This window comes from Canis lupus, chromosome 31 (genome assembly GCF_048164855.1).
Source record: "Canis lupus baileyi chromosome 31, mCanLup2.hap1, whole genome shotgun sequence".
Lineage (NCBI taxonomy): Eukaryota > Metazoa > Chordata > Mammalia > Carnivora > Canidae > Canis > Canis lupus.
The window spans coordinates 35,586,939-35,604,701 of NC_132868.1; the positions used below are offsets into that span (position 1 = coordinate 35,586,939).

General features: G+C 39.5%; 1 protein-coding gene across 11 annotated transcripts in view; it reads right to left on the minus strand.

Moving 5' to 3' along the window:
- Positions 1-17,763, minus strand: part of MECOM (MDS1 and EVI1 complex locus) — a 552,947-nt gene that overhangs the window by 219,049 nt on the left and 316,135 nt on the right. Inside the window, exon 1 of one of the 11 annotated variants that reach the window (XM_072808003.1) lies at positions 3,218-3,346. The exons of 9 other annotated variants lie outside the window; for them this stretch is intronic. In XM_072808003.1, the coding sequence (XP_072664104.1) occupies positions 3,218-3,220 (3 nt within the window). In that variant the 5' untranslated portion in view covers positions 3,221-3,346. Of the gene's footprint in view, positions 1-3,217; positions 3,347-17,763 lie in introns of those variants that run through there. One more of the 11 variants, XM_072808002.1, reaches the window with a different exon arrangement.

Consider the following 17,763-nt stretch of genomic DNA (forward strand, 5'->3'; position numbering starts at 1 on the left):
TGACTCAAGCCAGGGTGGCAAGAAGCAAATGGCTTCTAGGTGTATGTTGAATAAGCGACCTGAGGTGATGTAATGATTAATTAGATATAGGTGTAAGAGAATAAAAAGAGACAAGGATGATTTCCAAGTTTTTTGACTGGAGCATCTGATAGAATGGACAAGAGTGTAGAAGGAACAGATTGGGGAGGAAGAAAAAAAACAGAGTTCGGTTTTTGAACTATCTGTTCATAGTGAGAGGCCTATCAGACATCCACATGGAGATGACAGTTGGAAGTTGGGTCTCCAAGGCTGGGGTTAACAGAAGAGGTCCTGGACAGAGATATAAACTGGGGAATCATCAGTGTAGGGCTGCTATTTGAAGCTATGACAGTGGAAGAGATTCACTATTTGAGAAGAGCTCCAAGTACCAAGCCTCCAAGTGCTCCAGTACTTAAAAGGTAAAAAGGAGAGAAACAACCAGCAAAAAAGCTTTAAGGACTTAGGGTCAACCAGTATAGTAAGAAAAGATGCAGGATTGAATGGTCAGTAGGGATTCAAGTGAATTTTTCTCAAAGAAAAAAAAAAAAAAAAAGGAAGTGATTAGTCAGATTCTAAAAGTAAACTGAATATGATAAGGCCTAAGGATTGATCATTGGATTTGGCAATATGGAGGTCACTGATGGCTTTAACAAGAGAATCTCTTTGGTAACCTGAGATAAGAATGAAAGAGAAAGGGAAAATATCGATTACAGCATTTTGCTCTTAGGAAGAACAGAGAAAAAAATGCAATAACTGGAATAGTAAGTGGAGTCAAAAGAGGTTTGTTTCAGAAGATGGAATAATGACGGAATAATAATGGAATAATGTGTTTATATGTTGATGGAAATGATCAAGCTGAAGAGAAAAACTGGTGATGCTGCAGAGAGAGGAGGAGAATTGCCCAAGTAGTGTCTGTAGGACTGTGAGAGAGGATGGGATCCAGAACACAAGGGAAAGACTTCACTTTGGCCTGGAGCAAGGATATCCGGAGCAGGGTGACAGAGTAGAAGGCAGAATGAGAGAAAACAGATATAGAAGGCTTCCTCAATTTAGTAAGGTGGCATGGGACATCCTTATCATAGTCTTGTTTCTCAGGGAAATAACAAATATGGTTACTGGCTGATGGTGAAAAAGAGATGATATGGGAGTCAAGGGAAACAGAAAAGGATATAAAATAGTTGCTGTGAAAAAAAAATAATAAAATAAAATAGTTGCTGTGGACTGAATGTGTGTACCTCCAAAATTCGTATGTTGAAATCTGATCTCAGGGTGTTTGGGTGGCTCAGGTGGTTAAGCACCCGCCTTTGGCTCAGGTCATGATCTTGGGGTCCTGGGATAGAGCCCCCTAGAATGTCTGCTTCTCCCTCTCCCTCTGTGCACCCTCTCTCTCTCTCTCTCTCGTAAATAAATAAAAATCTTTAAAAAAGAAAGAAAGAAACAGAAAGAGAGGAAAGAAAGAAAGAAGAAAGAAAGAAAGAAAGAAAGAAAGAAAGAAAGAAAGAAAGAAAGAAAGAAAAGAAAAGAAAGAAACCTAATCTCCAATGTGATGGTAGTAGGAAGTGTGGCCTTTGGAAGGTGATTAGGTCATGAGGATAGAGCCTTCATGATTAGATTTAATGTTCTTATAAACAATGCCCCAGAGAGCTTCCTTGACCCTCCCCCTAGGTGAGGACCAGGAGAAAAGATGGCCATCTACGGACCCGGAAACAGACCTTTACCAGACACTGAATCTCCCAGTGCCTTGACCTTTAACTTCTAGCCTCCAGAACTATGAGAAATAAATTTCTGTTGTTTATAAGCCACCCAGTCTCTGGTATTTCATTACAGCAGCCCAGACGGATTACACAGTAGTTCTTGAGGACTGATGGAGAGTACGTAGAGAATTGGCTTTAACCAGGGTTTGGGATTAGTTGAGAAGTTGGGAAGTTGAAGGTATATACTAAAAAGTGTTAATAAATGGTGGGCCAAACTGGTTAAAGCTGGTGAGTGAGAACAACCAACCAGGACAGTCACTGATCAAGAAATAAACTTCCAAAGTCCAATAAGCCAGGACTTTGGAGGCCATCTGCCACTGCCTCCCAGCTCAACACAAAATTCAAATATAACGTTCTTTATGTCTCGGTCCCATCCTATTGCTGACTTTTTTATTCCTTGTGATCTACCATATACAGTTAGCTACAGTTTTCTAGAATATCCTTAACATCCTAGAATATCCTCCTCCCTGTCTTCTTCACCAGGTCAGCCCTGCTGGGTCACTTCTCTTCTCTGGCCATTCATTCCACAGTTATTTATTGATCACTTCCTAAAGTGGGCCAAGCATAAGTTGACCACTTTGCACAGTAAATATCCTCACCACAAACCAGTGCACAGTGAGTGGCCCATTCTTAGAAACTTATTTATAGAATGAATAAATGAATGAATTCTCAACCATGAGTTCATCCATAATCATTTCTCTCTAGAGATGGAATGTGCTAAGGGAATATTATACAGCATGCATAGTTCCTGGGTTATGTCTCCGCCCTTGCCTCACTCTTAAAATAACACTATTAATGTAATCAGTTAATTAAAATGATTGTTTAATAATAAATTAAGTTTACTGCTTTCCAATCTTTCTTACATTCATTTCTCATTCTCTCAGTAATTCTCAGAACTGCCGTTGGATAGGAAAGTGGGAGAAGAAATGAGAAGAGAACAGGGGAGAAAGAACAGTAAAAGAAGGAATTGTGGGAGGGAGAAAAGAAAAGGGAAAGGAAAAGGAGGGGAGGAGACAGAAGCAGAGAGGGAAACAGGGAAGAGGAAAGATGAAGAAAGGAAAAAGCATTAATCTCAGGAGCAGACGTACAGCAAAAGGCAAAGAGAAGGTTACAAGGAGGAGGTATTAAATTGCTTACACAGCACCTAGGGGAATCCAGAAATTCTAGGAAGAAGCTGGAGAATTCTGGAATATATATAATAACCTTTTATCCCTCTAAATACTGATAGATATTTATTAATAGTAACAACAAGCCTATATTTATTGAGTACTTACCGTGTGAACAACACTGCGCAGAGCACTTCACAGTTACCCAGTCAATAATCTCACAACTACTATTACCCTCATTTTACAAAAGGGAAACCAAAGCCCTGGGAAACTTCCCAAAACATAGAGTGAGTGGGATTGCTCAGCCTCAGCCTCAGACCCACCCATGCTCTTACCCACCATGGCTCATCTGCTCTTTGCCCATGCTGCTTCTGTGATCGGGATACGCAGACCAGGGTGGATTCGGAGCCAGCTGACACGGCTTTGTCACATCTCCCATCCTTCCCAAGCCAAAGCCAGGGGAAAACTGAGAAGGAGACATGAGGAGCCGCCAGGATCAGCCCTGTGCTCCCTGACCCCAAGGACCTGAATGTGAAGCAGATGGGACCCAGACACTCATCCAAGACTCATGCTGTCCCATTCTGCAATTTTGACACTTCATTTGGACATATCTGTTTATTCTTTTCAAAACACAGTTGTGCTCACAAGTTGGGAACCAAAGTACACAGACAGAAACCCTCTCTGGAGATGTTCTGTCTCCCTCTGAGGGAGGATGAAAGGGAATTCAGTCATCTGACTAATGGCTAGAAAAAACGTTATCAAAAAGCTAAGATCCTTATATGTCTCTGTATGCTAGATCTTTGGACAAAATTTTCAGGGGGGGGGTACATATCGTGGATAACAAATTCACGGCCATATACTACCCTGTATCTCTTCAGTATCAACAGTAACCCTTATTATCTGATCTCTGTATATTCTCAATGAATCAGAATAGAGCTTCAGAATCCTTCATAACACAGCGCTCCTGACAGTCATTAGCAACAGATGATAAAGAGCACAGGGTTGAAAGAAATTGTAGTTTCTGGGATAGACATACGTCATCATGAGTCATAACCCCATAACATCATAAATTGCCTTAATATGGGTATACCTTAATATGGGTAAACAAGAACCCACATGCTTAAGTCTAAAGTCATTTGTCCCTTGGCTAATAATTATTTTCCCAGCATATTCAACAAGAGCTCGTGCTTTCATAATTAGAGTTTTAGAAACTAATTAAGAAGCAATATGTTTAAATTGAGAAATGCTAATGCTTCTGTAATTCATAGTAATTTTTAAGGCCCGACCAGGAAATAGAAAACTATTTGACAGGGTCTGGGCTAAAAGCCATGGATAGCATCCACTGTTTAGTGTTGTATAATTTACAAACTTCTGTTCTTTCAACAACTACTTTCAGAATGAAGTTGCTAAGTAAATATACAGCTCAAAAACAACAGAGAAGAGCTAACCCACCCCTCATATCTTGCAAAAAGGTGGTGGCCCTACACAGGGAGACAATATGCACAAACTACCTGCCAAAAACATCCATTATAAGTCTTTTAAAACTTTCTTAGGATGCCTCAATGAACTAAAAATGTTTTGATGCCATGAGTGAAATGTATTTGTGGCTGACATAGTCACAAACAAAATTTGATAATTTTATTTTATGTCAATTGCTCTAGAAAATGAGGCATTGGGCACTAATATCACACAGAGAGAAGGATTCATGTGCATTCACACATGCCAGACATTTTCCACTTGGAAGGAATACAATTTTAATTAAACACGTTTCAGCAGCCAAAAAAATAAAGCACTCTGCCCATTATTCCTCACTTACATCTACCTTAAAACTATGACATTGGCAGTCACAGTATTTAATAAATTAGATCTAAAAGAGACTAATACTAGAGATACAGAAATGGAGTTAACTTTTTCCCAGTGTTGGGAACTTAACAAAAAGTTTGCTTCTCTCTAGATCCAGAGAAAGGTGTGCTGGGGGTGGGAGGAGGAGCGTGAGAAGGCTTTGGTATTAAACAGTTTTCTTTACTTACAATGGTCCACAGAGCAGTAAGGCCCAGGGATGAGGGCTTGAGTAATATCAACAACGCTGCTGACTTAAGCTGGTAGAAAAGTTTTATTCGCTTGATAGAAACACCCTGCTAATTCTTGCATTAAAGTTAAAGAAGTCAGTGGAATGATAATACTCAAAAGATAGTAGTACCTATAAAAAAAGGATGATACTAAAAAATTTCAAAACTCAAAAGTTTTCAGAAAGGTTAAACAGCATTAGAAAATGTGGTTGGAGATTTTCTTTCTCTTGGAATATGACAATCATTATATGACACTCAAATTAAGGTTAATATCCTGGGAAAAGAATTCCTTTTGTCAACTGGTGGTCTGTGGCTTGAGACTTCACTGAAAGGTTTCACTTGAAAGGCTATGAAAACATCAGCCACTGATCCAGAAGTTCTCAACGGCTCAGAGATGCAAGGTCATTCATAATTGTCTCCATCTTTCTTTCCTCTCTCCAGAGTATAATTACTTCAAGAAACAAAATCCTGGTTTATTTTACTGAAATCCAGAAACTCACCGCTTATATAGCAACAGCCACTTCCCTTATCCCTGGCTTAAATATCCGTAACTGTCAGCACTCCCAGGTATATTCCACAGGACAATGCCTAATCCTCAGTGGGTCTAATTTTCAGAATCTGCATTTAAAAAAAAAAAAAAGTCAGCCCACCTGTCTTTAGTACTTGAAATGGATTGGTCCCATGTAAACAGATATTAACATTTGGTTGAGAAGAAGAGACGTAAAACAGTATAATGGAAAAATGACAGTATCCATCTTTGGAAATTAGAATCAACTCCTGGGACGCCTGGGTGGCTCAGTTGGTTAAGTATCTGCTTTTGGCTAAGGTTATGATCCTGGGGTCCTGGGATCAAGCCCCTGGTCAGGCTCCTTGTTTGCTCTCCCTCTCTCTCTCTCTCTCTCTCTCTCTGTCCCTCCCCCAACTTGTGCACATGCTCATTCTCAAATAAATAAAAATAAAGTCTTTAAAGAAAAAAAGAATCTCAGCTCCATCATTTACTAGCTATGAGAAGGTAGGAAAGTTATTTGATCTCCCGCTTGCCCTATGTATAAAGTGAAAAAATGATAACCTACCTAATGATAACCTACCTCAGAGAGTTTTGTGTGGACTAAAATAGGTAGCACGTCTTGTTTGACTATGGACACATGGATGATAAACCTCAACAAATGAACTATCTTGGTTAACAAATAAGAATGAGGAAATCATTCAAAAGTATAATGTCTTCTTAGGGTAGGAGAAGGAGCTTGAAACTCATCTAACCAAAATCCTTTACAAGTCCAAAGGATTTAGGACCTAGGAGTCACTCCGCCAGAGCAGCTTCAGGAGAACGGTGAAAACAAGAATGGATGTCTAGAGGAAAAATGGAAGGGAAGGAAATTGAGAAAATAAATCTGAACAATACTTTAAAAGAAGTATGGCTGTGATGGAAAGGATGGAGAATTACGGGATTGAGTGTGGGTTTGGGAATGTGTGCCTATTGAGTATCTTTAGGATGGGACAGTTGGAGTATTTGCATGGCTGAAGGTCAAGGTCAGATATAAATAGGAAGACTACATAATCTATCACCCAAATCAGACATTTCTGAAAGCAAAAGTGGATGTTGTTAATAATTATGCTCAGACAATAGGAGCAAACTGGAACTGTCCCAGGCCAACCACAGAATCTGGTGACCCTAAAAATAAAGGGAGATGTTGAAGACATGCAGAGGGAAAGAAAGTTGATGGAGCAAGATCCGTGAAGAGAGAGTGGGAGCTGAGTAAGGCATAGTTGGTAGGGGTAAGAGAGGAATAAAAAGGGTAAATCCTTTTCCTTGTGCCAGGCACAGAGCAAAGCCAGCTGCACCCCTGTTCTTGGAGAACTTACAGTTTAGTGCACTGATTATCACGGTGTAAGAGGGGGGCAGGATGGGCATGGGACTGTCAACCAGGAGAAAAACCGGTGACTTTCACTTTTGAGGAAAAGTCCTAGAATTTCTCTAGGGGGAAATATGTAGTTTGAAAAGCAAACTATAATAATTAGTTTATTATAATAATATATAATATTATAATAATTCAGTCCGTTTTCTTTCTTTTTTTTCTTAGCCACTTATTTATTTTGAAATTCTGAACATTGAAGCAAGTTGTTTTCTTTAACTTTTGTTTTTGCTTTGCTATCACAAGGAGACAATGGAATAAAAATGACTCTGAAATTTTGACTGAACCTGCCCTTTAGTGAGTATATATTACTTTCCAGGCTCTATGCTAGATTATAATATATATATAATAATATATATATATAGAAAGAGAGAGAGAAAGATAGGTATATAGATATATAAAATACATAGAGAGAGAATGGAACCCATAGACTGTATATCCCTACAGTGCCTCAGGTATAAAGGGGCTCAGCATTAATTGCATTAGACTGATCACCTTCCTTGTTGGCACGTTATGCCAAATCATGCTAGCTTGGATGCACAGACCCATTGTCAAATCCCTGGCAACGAGCCTTACAAATATAGGTCCTTTCATTGTAAGTTATTTTGACCCCTCTAAGTCACATTTTTCTCTCTCCTTTATATTATATATATATATTTTTTCTCTGTACATATTATATATATAGAATATAACAGTATATTTAAATTTCTTTATTATTCTTATAGAAAATATAAAAGTATCTTCACTAATTTTATAAATAACCCATCAAGTAACTTGGTGAGCAATCTGAAATCAGAAATTATGTACATAAAATCTATATAATCTATAGATCACACATATGCTCTATTGGTCATTTATAGATCATATATAATCTTATATATATAAATATAGAGAGAGTATAGAATATAAGTATATATATATTAATTATATAACTATATATATATATATATATATATATATAAATTATACCTCAACAAAGAATTTGATGAGAAATCTGTGGACAGTGCTAACATTTGCAAACATTCACTGAGTCCCCTTTATACCTAAGGCACTGTGGGAATATACAGTCTACAGGTTCTGTGCCCAAGAAGTAAAGCTTCAAGAAGTAAAAAAAAAAATTATAAACAGCTAAATTAAAAGTAAGTCATGAAATGCTAAATTGAGTAAACAGAGTACTATTAGAATACAAAAGAAGAGATGACTTCCGATCAGGAAATATGTCACAGAAGAGAAGGCAGCCAAACAAAGCCTTGTAGAGCGGAGCAGTGATTCTTCAGGGAAGTGGAATGGGCCCTTGTTTGGTCAAGGGAAGGCTTGGGGAACACTTCAACCATGGCACAATGAAGAACTGAGTGCTACTAGAAAGTGAGGTGTGAGGCTCAAGGAAGAGACGGTGCAAGAGATTTAATCGGAAGGAAAGAGAAACCACATTCCTAATGGTTGCTATCCTAATTCAAAAGCAAACTAATAAATTAGATTTCTTTTAGAAGGAAACAAGGAGTCGAAGAAGATTTTTTCCAATTTCCAAGGCTGTCCCTTCCAGAGCTGGGATTATCAAGGATAGGACAGTTTCTCCAAATAGCTTCAACTTTATGTGATCTCACAAAATAATATCGATCCCTCTGTATGTGGCGCCCCCTGTCAGCTCAATCATTTATTTCCGAGCTATAAGAAGACACCTGAGTTTCTAGCAGTGTAACATGACAATTTGAGTGTGCAGGAGGATTGGCTGGATCTATTGTGTGCTTTTCTTAGGTGATGCTGAGAGTACTTCTAACTCCACTAGGCTATCTGGACCCAAATGTTTTTCTTCTTCACTCTCTACTGAGATGTGATGAAACTTGCCAGTAGAGGTATAAAGATAACACCTACCTGACAGGAATGGAGATTAGGCACAAGGGCCAATCTTATCTTATATCCCCAAGAAGGATCTAGGGCTTTGTTTTTTGTATACTGCTTTGTTTCCCACATCCATGTGGTCCCCTGGTGGCTCACTACACTAATCTCTCACCAAGCTCTAGGTATAATGAGCTTCTTCATTAAAAATCACTTGACACTCTTTCTCTCAAGCCTGACCACAGCCAACCAGGGTGGAATCAACCAAACAGCCTAATAAATTTCCCTCTTTGAAGAGTGAAGCACCATATAGTTAATTCTTTCTAGAAAAAAAAATTCTTAAAAATGACAATTGCCAATAAGTGGCTATGAAAGGGAGATGATACTAGATTCATTCATCAAAAAGCTCCAACAGCGATGGAGCACGTCTTAAGATAAAAGAAATGGTTCTCTGGGGCCAATCTATTAGGCCCAGGATGTGCAGAGTCATCACATGCATTCACACACATGAATGCATTCACAACAGACACAAGAAGAGCTACTGATCCCTGTGTCCATCCTGACCTCAGAAATAACTGGCTTGAGGAGTTCGGAAACCAATGTTCAGTAGAGAGTCATCACTTCTTTCCCCCTTCATCACTCAGCATTCTTTGTGTTTCCCTTCTGGAGGCTTTATTGGGAGGTTCCACTGGGAAGTGAAACTTGAAGTCACTAGAAATCTAGCAGTGACTGTTGGTCTGCTCTGTCGTAGAGCCACTGAATCTATATTTCTGTATCTTGAAAGCACAAAGACATTTGGGAGGGCCTCTGAATTAGAGGAGAGACGGACAGACCAGGGAAAGCTGATCTAAAAGACACAGTATGTCAAGATCTCAACACTGAACCCAGAAGTCAATTTCTGGCAAGACTGATGCCTTTCAGTAAAAAAAACATGTAACTGTTTACCAAATTTGACCACAGTCCCTCTGCCCAGGAGGCCACCAAAGGACCTGAGCGTTGCCTCTGCAGTCCTTCCTTCAAACAATACACCCTTGTTCCATGGCCTCCCAGCTGTGACAGGCATGATAAAAATGGAGATTGTTTTTATACTCTATGTGCTGTTTCTTCACTGACAGCAGCATGGTAATTCGCCAAATAATCAGAGTATGTTGGCATTTTTATAAATAAAGTGCTCGGTTTTGACAGTAATCTGTGCAGGGAGGACTTGGAGGATGGACAAAAAAATGGCTTCTTTCCCATGCACAGGAACAAGGCCTCCTTGGCGATTTTTCAGCACACTGAAATTTCTTTTGACCAAAAGGCAGCCAGGAGCACAGCTATGACATCAGCCCAGCCGAAGCCCAGCTCTCTCTCCGACAGGACACAGGGAAGTATTTCTTTCCTCCATGGTTTGCAGGAATGTGTTCCTGGGGCTTCCTGCGTTATACAAGAAGGATTTTATTTCACTGGAGTAGAGGCCCGGGGGTTGAGAGGGAAGGGGTGCGGAAACCAACGCTCAGCGAGCTCCCACAGCGTTCTGTGCGTACAGAAATTGTTTTGTTTCATCCTCACTATAACCCTGGGCAGTGGGTATCACTGCTCCCAGTTTACCAACAAGGAAACCGTGCACACTTGGGTGGGGTAACAAATGCTCTGGCCACAGCCATCTGCCCCGGAAGAAATCAGAAGTATAGAGTCGGTCAAAGTATGAGGAAAGGAGATACACATTTCTCCTTTAAGAATATGGTGGTGGTGGTGGTGGTGGGGTGGGGTGGGGGTGCCCCTAGAGAATTTTAAGCACATGCTTTGCTCTATAAATTTAATATTTAGTTTGTCAAAAAACGATTTCACAGTTTTTGAAGTATTTTCCCAGGAAACATCCCTTAAAACTTCATTTAAGAAACCCTCTAGGGCGGAGGTAGACTTAATTATTATTTGGCAAAGGAGAAAACTGACTTTCTGGGAGTTCAGGCCAAGTACCAAAGTCACAGCTAATGAGCAGAAGAGAAGGAAGTCAGCACAGATCTTCTGGGTCTCCTTCCCTGGCGCAATGTCTTCCACTCCACTCTGATTCTCTCTCAACACTAAGCACACAAGAGACACTCAGAACCAAACAAAACCTCCCTGCCACTGGTTGTAGGAAGAGGGTAATGACAGTAGGCCGGGGCTCTGGCCACTAATACGATCTGCCAGGAAGAAGAACTTGTTTGGACAAATGGAAGATTCAACCGTGGGGACTTTTTCCAGAGGGTATTTCCGCAGCCTCTTGTCCCCCTCGCCCCTCCCTTCTCTGCCAACTCCCTCATACCAGTAAAATCAAGCCACACTTGGTACACCTCGACGTTACCTTGTAGACCGTGACTCCGACCGTCACCACACTTCACACTATGTGCAGCTCCTATTTTCCAGGCAGCAGAGTACAAACCCAGAATGACCGATACCAGAGCATAGAGTCTAACCTGACATGGCTTTGAGGACTCCTTTATGAAGAGTGCAAAGTCTTCATGGAGTTCTGGGTGGGAGGTGAACAGAAGCATGGAAGGTGACCGTGCAGCCACAGGCCATTCACAAAACAGAAGCAAGACTAAGAGACCATCCGTTTCACTTATAGAAGTAAACCTGAGACTCTCTTTCCAGCAACCACTGCAGTCTGGGTGGGATGGTCTGTGAGCCAGTGGGTTACCGTTCTGCTAGTCAAATTCCAAGTGAACACTAATAAACCCTGCTCTCTGCAGGAGGACCTAGAAATACTAGAGTGAGGGCCACGATATAACGACTAAAAAATGAAATCTATCCCTCACCACCACTTTTTAAGGCATGATTCAGTTCATCCCCTTTAGAAGGGTAAATGTAGCACTCTTGTATAGTTGAGGGTAAATGTTTCTGATGGGTATGGAAAGCCCCAAGACATCCTACATGCTAGCCCTCTAACACCAACAGCCCTCAAATCTAAACTGAGACACTGTTGGAGAAGATGGAAAATTGACTTCAATACTAACTTGGTTTTTGATCTTTCAAGAACACTGATCGCACTGTATCAACTAACATATACAATCTTCTGACGTCTCAGTGGCCCGTGTTTCCCTTCTAGAAGTCGGCGGGCAAAGTCTGCTGCTCCTTCTAGCTTCCCTTTAATAAAGAAAGTAAAATAACTACATTGAAAGTTATTTATGATTGGGATTGGGGGTGAGAGCTGCCAGATGTGAACTATTTCACATTAAAAGATATTAAAAGATAAAGATCCCTGAAGTTGCATTGATTTCTACAAGGCAGAAATGGAAACCAAAGGGTTAGAACAAACACTGCAGCTTCCAGAATGTGTAACACCAAATGCAGCTCCACAACCCTACGTGCTTGGCCCTGACCTAGGCACTGGGGGTGAAGATAGGAAGGACATGAACCATAATGGCAGAGAATCCAACAAAAGGTTTAGGCAGTGGGGTGCAATAGGAGCTACACCAACAGTGCTATGGGAACCCCGAGAAAGAGGAGGGATTATTGCATTTTGGAAAAGCCTGAGGAGGTTCACAGTGGAGGTCACACTTGAGCTAGGCTTGGGTGGATGAAGATTTTGCTGAGGATCTACAGAAGGGATGGGAGGGAGGGCCCTCCAGGCAGAAATCAGCGTAAGCAAAACATTAGAAGAGAATGCCTAGATGTTCTTGAGTATTATGGGGCAATATTCTGTTCAGGGAAAGAAAAAAAATTATACCACCTGAACCTTTACAGTATGTTGTTTTCAAGAAGTATATTAATTTCAGATGTAAAAACATTTTCCTTGTGTACAAGTAAATACTGTAATTGAAGTGACAGGAGAGACATGTAGAATTTATTATCTGAAGGAAAATCTAATCAATAGGTATTTCATTTCGAAAAGTTAATGAAATATTATGGAGAGAGTGGCCTTTTAAGCTTTGATTTTTAGATTCGGAGAGAGAGCTTAATTTTCAGTGACAAGGTCACTACCAGTTGAATGGTCTCCTTTTGCTTCCCACAGAAGTGACGGTTCTTTCGTTCTTGAATTATTTATTAAAATCAGGCTTCAATAATCAGAGTTTATTTAACCACTTTTTTTTTTGTAGATCAGCAAATTAAAATCATGTTACCTTTGTTATTTCTACCAGTTCAGAAGGGGTATTAAAGTACTTATGTGAAATTAATCATTAATTTCATGAAAGTGTTACTGGTGTGTAACAAAATCCTCTCTTTTCAGTTCGTGCTAATTAATATTCAATGCAATAAGTACACATGTATTTAATACTATTATCATCAAGGAAGGGCAGAGGGTTCAAGTCATTGAAAAGGACAATGCGAGTATATTTTATCTCTTGCTAATTAGCAAAATTAGATGAGCTTCTGGAAGATTATTTGAAAGCAAAGGTTTGCCAAGCCTACTTTCAATAAGCAGTTTTTATGCTCCCCATAGCCTAAGACTCAACTCTTAGATGACAAAAATAAATCTTTTGGTACATCCATCATGGTTAAAGCAAGCCACTTCCAAGGTCAACTATAGGGTCAGAAACAAAAGGCGTGCCAAGTAGCCACATATGCAAAATCACAGACATCAGCTCGTCTGAAACAAATGTTCTACCTTGCAAAAGAAAAATCATTTTCGTTGTTTGCATTTATGATAATATGCTGATATAGCTTGATTTGGAAACGTAATGAAACTTGAGTACCTTTTTGCCAGTGGGATGCCATCTTCTCAGAGAAGTGAAATAATGATAATAATAATAATAATAATAATAATAACAACAACATCAAAGACATTGACCTGTATTTTTGCCAAGATCCAGGTCAGGGAGCAAACTCCGTATCTCTTAGGCAACGTATGTGATACAACAGGCATTACATACACACTTTATCATTATTGAGGCGGCCCTTCTTTCAAAAGGATGTCCCTGCTAAATAAATGTGTTCTCATAACTGCCTTTGAGAAGTAGGCTTGTCCCGATCCTGTAACACTCTACACCTTCTTTGAAGCCCTTAAAGACCACACTTCAAAAACATGTCCTATTTCAATTATATCATCCTGGTACATGAGAGATAAGGCGATTTCTCTACTTCCTGGATCAAAAGGAACAGCAGGATGAGACAGAAACAGCACATCAACTACCATCTGAGCTGTCTCTAGATTACAACATTCGAAGAGTTTCTATCCAGGCTACAACCCTCCTGTCCGTGTCTATGAGGAAGTTTCTGCACTTTGTTTGACCCGACTGAACTTTGTCACACTGCCTTCTCACCACCCCTGCTGCAGCCAGCCTCTAAATCTTACCAACTATCTCTTTGTTGTCTCTCCTACGTTCCCAGCCCCTCCTTCCAATCTCGCCAAGCCAGTTAAGTTGCACTTTTCACCTTCTCTGTTGACATAAAATGAAGTAACTGCATTTATTTGATTATTGACTGCACATTTTGTCAACATCTCAAATTTTATAAGTCAACTAGATCGTGTTTCAAGGCAAAGTCCTAAAATTTCATAGCTCATCTCTATTTGCTTGCTTAGAGCGAAGTAACGAAATGAAAAACCCAGAACTCTAGAGAAAGTTTGTTTAGTCTTGTCATCATATAACCCAACTAAATTATTCAGCACCGTGTAAGTGTTTTAAAACATTCTATTATAGAAAGGGAAGTTATTAGTTTGTTAAAATATACTTAAATTTGATAGGCATTTAACCAATGCCTAGGAAAGTAGAGTGTGTTGGGATGAAAGTTATTGGAGTCCTGAATGCAACGTGAGTTCACGGTGGTAGAGAAAGCAAAAGTGGCAGCTGCAAGGAGGTGCCTGCTTGCTAAATGAAAATGCCAAGACTAAGGTCTAGCTCCCAAATTCAATGTAGCACAAAACGGGGTCAGTCTCCTGTTCTCCACTCACAAGGTGGAGACTGTTGTACTTCCTGCCAGAGCCATAATCACCTGAGTTTCTAAAATACTTCATGCACACATTATTTAACCCTGCTCATGGAAAAGATGAGGCTTAAAGTCACTTACATCTCTCAGATTTTAGAACAAGGCCCCTCACTGTTTGAAACACCGAACTGATGCTGCTGGGAGATACCATTTGCTCCTTAACTAATAACCTGCACGGGCCACACAGAATCCCCATCTGGTGACTCTCCGCATTCTCAGGTGAGGAAACATTATTTGACCTAAGTACAGAAACAGCAGCGACTATACACACGGGTTCTCGTTTTAGAAGAACACAGAAATTTGACTTCTTTTAGGTTTAAGAAATGTAAACTTTTTTTTTTTAAGTTGGAGATTCATCTTCTTATGAGTGACTTTGTGAAAAATGATAATGTTACCTTCCAATGATTCCAAAAGTACTGGAAGCTGGTGAGGTCAGTCAGCTCAGTAATTATGCCATGTGACATTTCATTGCTGAGTTAGATTAAGATTAGAATTTCCCTATGATACGTCTCTTTTGTAAGTTGTTTCAGTCTGTTATATAAGCAAACAGGCCCAGACCTGGCAAGAAGAAGAATCATTCAGAATAAAAACTAGGTGAGCAAGTCAAATCGTAACCACTGAACAAAGCATCTGTCTACACAAGAAGGTAATATCTGGAGCCTAGAGAAGGGGCCAAAAACAGATGTCCTACAGGGCCAGGCAGGTTAGGGAGATGATTGATTCTGGCTTCCTGGATGCTATGGTAAGGTGGGAGGCCCTGACTGTTGCCTGGCCACAACATGTGCCCAATGTAGCCAACACCTTTTAATGCTGCAGGTCTAGCCAGAATCCAGAATTTTTATGTGAGATGTTCCAGTTATTAAACTTGGGCCAGGGACTTGATACTATTGATACAAAACAAAACATTTCTATGACATCTTGCTTGCCACCTTTGATGGAAGTGTCAGTGGGGCACGATGCAGACCATAGATAGAAGATCCGGTTGGAAATGATGAATGCTGCTTTTCAGAAAATGACCATGAGAAGGAACCACCTATTGAAAGAAGATCACTTAAGCTGATCAAATCAGAACCACCTCAAACCAAAGCCTCCATCCTCACCCTCATCCTAAAATATCAACAGGCACCGACAGTATGCCCAGTGCCACTTTCTTTACTGGAATCTGAAGACAGCGGTGAAGAAGAAACACTTAATCCTGACCACCATGCAATTCACAGTCAAATGGATGGACTTGCTTATAATTCTCACATTCATCGAGTGACTCCCTCAGGAAGAACTCTGGTAGAGTGCTAGTGGAGATTGGAACGCAACACGATACGAAGGAATGCGTGACTCTACCGGCAAACTCATTTTAATCTTTTTTCAATGTCTTGTCACATAGACTGCTGCCTCCCCAACTGATATCCTTTCTTTTCCCTCTTGCCTTAAGGAGAGTAAAACCTGATGTTCCTGAGATCACCATGGTCAGGTGAAACTAAACCCTGAGGGGCACCTGGGTGGCTTGGTGTTGGAGCGTCTGCCTTTGGTTCAGGTCGTGGACCAGGGTCCTGGGATGGAGTCCTGAATCGGGCTCCCCGGAGGGAGCCTACTTCTCCCTCTGCCTATGTTTGTGTCTCTCATGAATAAATAAATGAAATCCTTAAAAAAAAAAAAAGTAAAAATAAATCCTGGTTAATGAAATGTAAGCAGAAATAGTTCTGTGGGCCTTCCAAAAAAGGTTGTGTGAGCCCTTTGCCTTTCCTACCTCTTTTTCCTATCTGTAATCCAGATGTGATAGCTGGAACTCTGGTGGCACTACTGTGACTCTGAGAAAACTTTGAGAATGAAAGTCACCAACTCTGAGGATAATGAGGCAGAAACTGAAAGAATTTGGATCATCGATGGCTTCGTGGGATGACTGCACCAGTCCAAACCATCTATCTCCATAGGGTAGATTCATAAAAAATATGAATATAGGAAAATTTTACACACAAATGGTTTCTTAATGTCATATTGCAAAACATGATTTGTTCTCTTTCAGTATGATATGTTCAACTAGAAAAAAACTCCTAGATACAGGGGAAAAAGTTAAAAGTGTTACTGTTCATTCATTCCATAACCATTTTTTTATATCTTCTATATGCCAGATGATGAGCATTCGAAGCTGAGTAAGAAAATATGTCTATCCATAAGAATCAGTTAAAAACTAGACAAGTACACACACACACACACACACACACACAAAAATTACCAGATAGCATGACAAGTACCAGGATGAAAAGTATTACAGAGTTTTATGGAAGCAAAAAAAAGAAAAGAAAGAAAAGAAAGAAAAGAAAAAGGAATATCTTAATCTATTTCAGGAGTAAAGAATTCTTAAAGAAGGGATGGATAGATGGAGTTTTCAAGGGTAAAAAGAAATTAGCTGAATAAAGAAGTGTAAAAGCAGAGCAAATAAAGGAAAAGAATCTGCTTAGAGTTCAGTTAACTATTACTTAAAAGCAATATAATCACACCTGGAGCAAGCCTGAGACTAAGTTAAAAAAAAAAAAAAAGAGAGCATTTTCACAGTAGAACTCCTACAAAAAATATCATTAAATATCTTCACAATTCTGCAACTAAAAGACTAGACAAGAGTAAATAACGATGTAATAAACTGGCAATAACTGATGACTGATTCCATGAAAATGTGTTTTGACATCTGAAACACGATAAAAAATAAATTTTCTTTCTTATTTCTATACAGTCCCAGGACAAAAGAATATATTTATTCTTGATTTTAATTTTTTCAAAACAAAAATAAATATAATCCACAAATAAATTTCACATAACCAAAATAAGTGACATTTGCATTTATGTAATATCTTCCATTTTACTAAAGTCATTTTACTTCCATTTTACTAAACTCAGATAATAAAGTTTTCATTTCATCACTTTACCTATATTCAAAAACCTTAAATTTGTATTAGAATATATACTACTGCCTACATACCTAAGTAATATCGCCACAGATGACAATTGTGGTGCTCCACTACTTACATATTTATAGCTAAAGTGCAAATCTGCCAAAATGTAAAGTGGGTAAATTTTAGATAATCATGTTGATTATGACGCCATCACAAATAGTCCTACTTGTGCTTCTAATCATACTAGGAATGACAATAATTGCTACCCAGTGAATCTTATCATTTTTCATGTT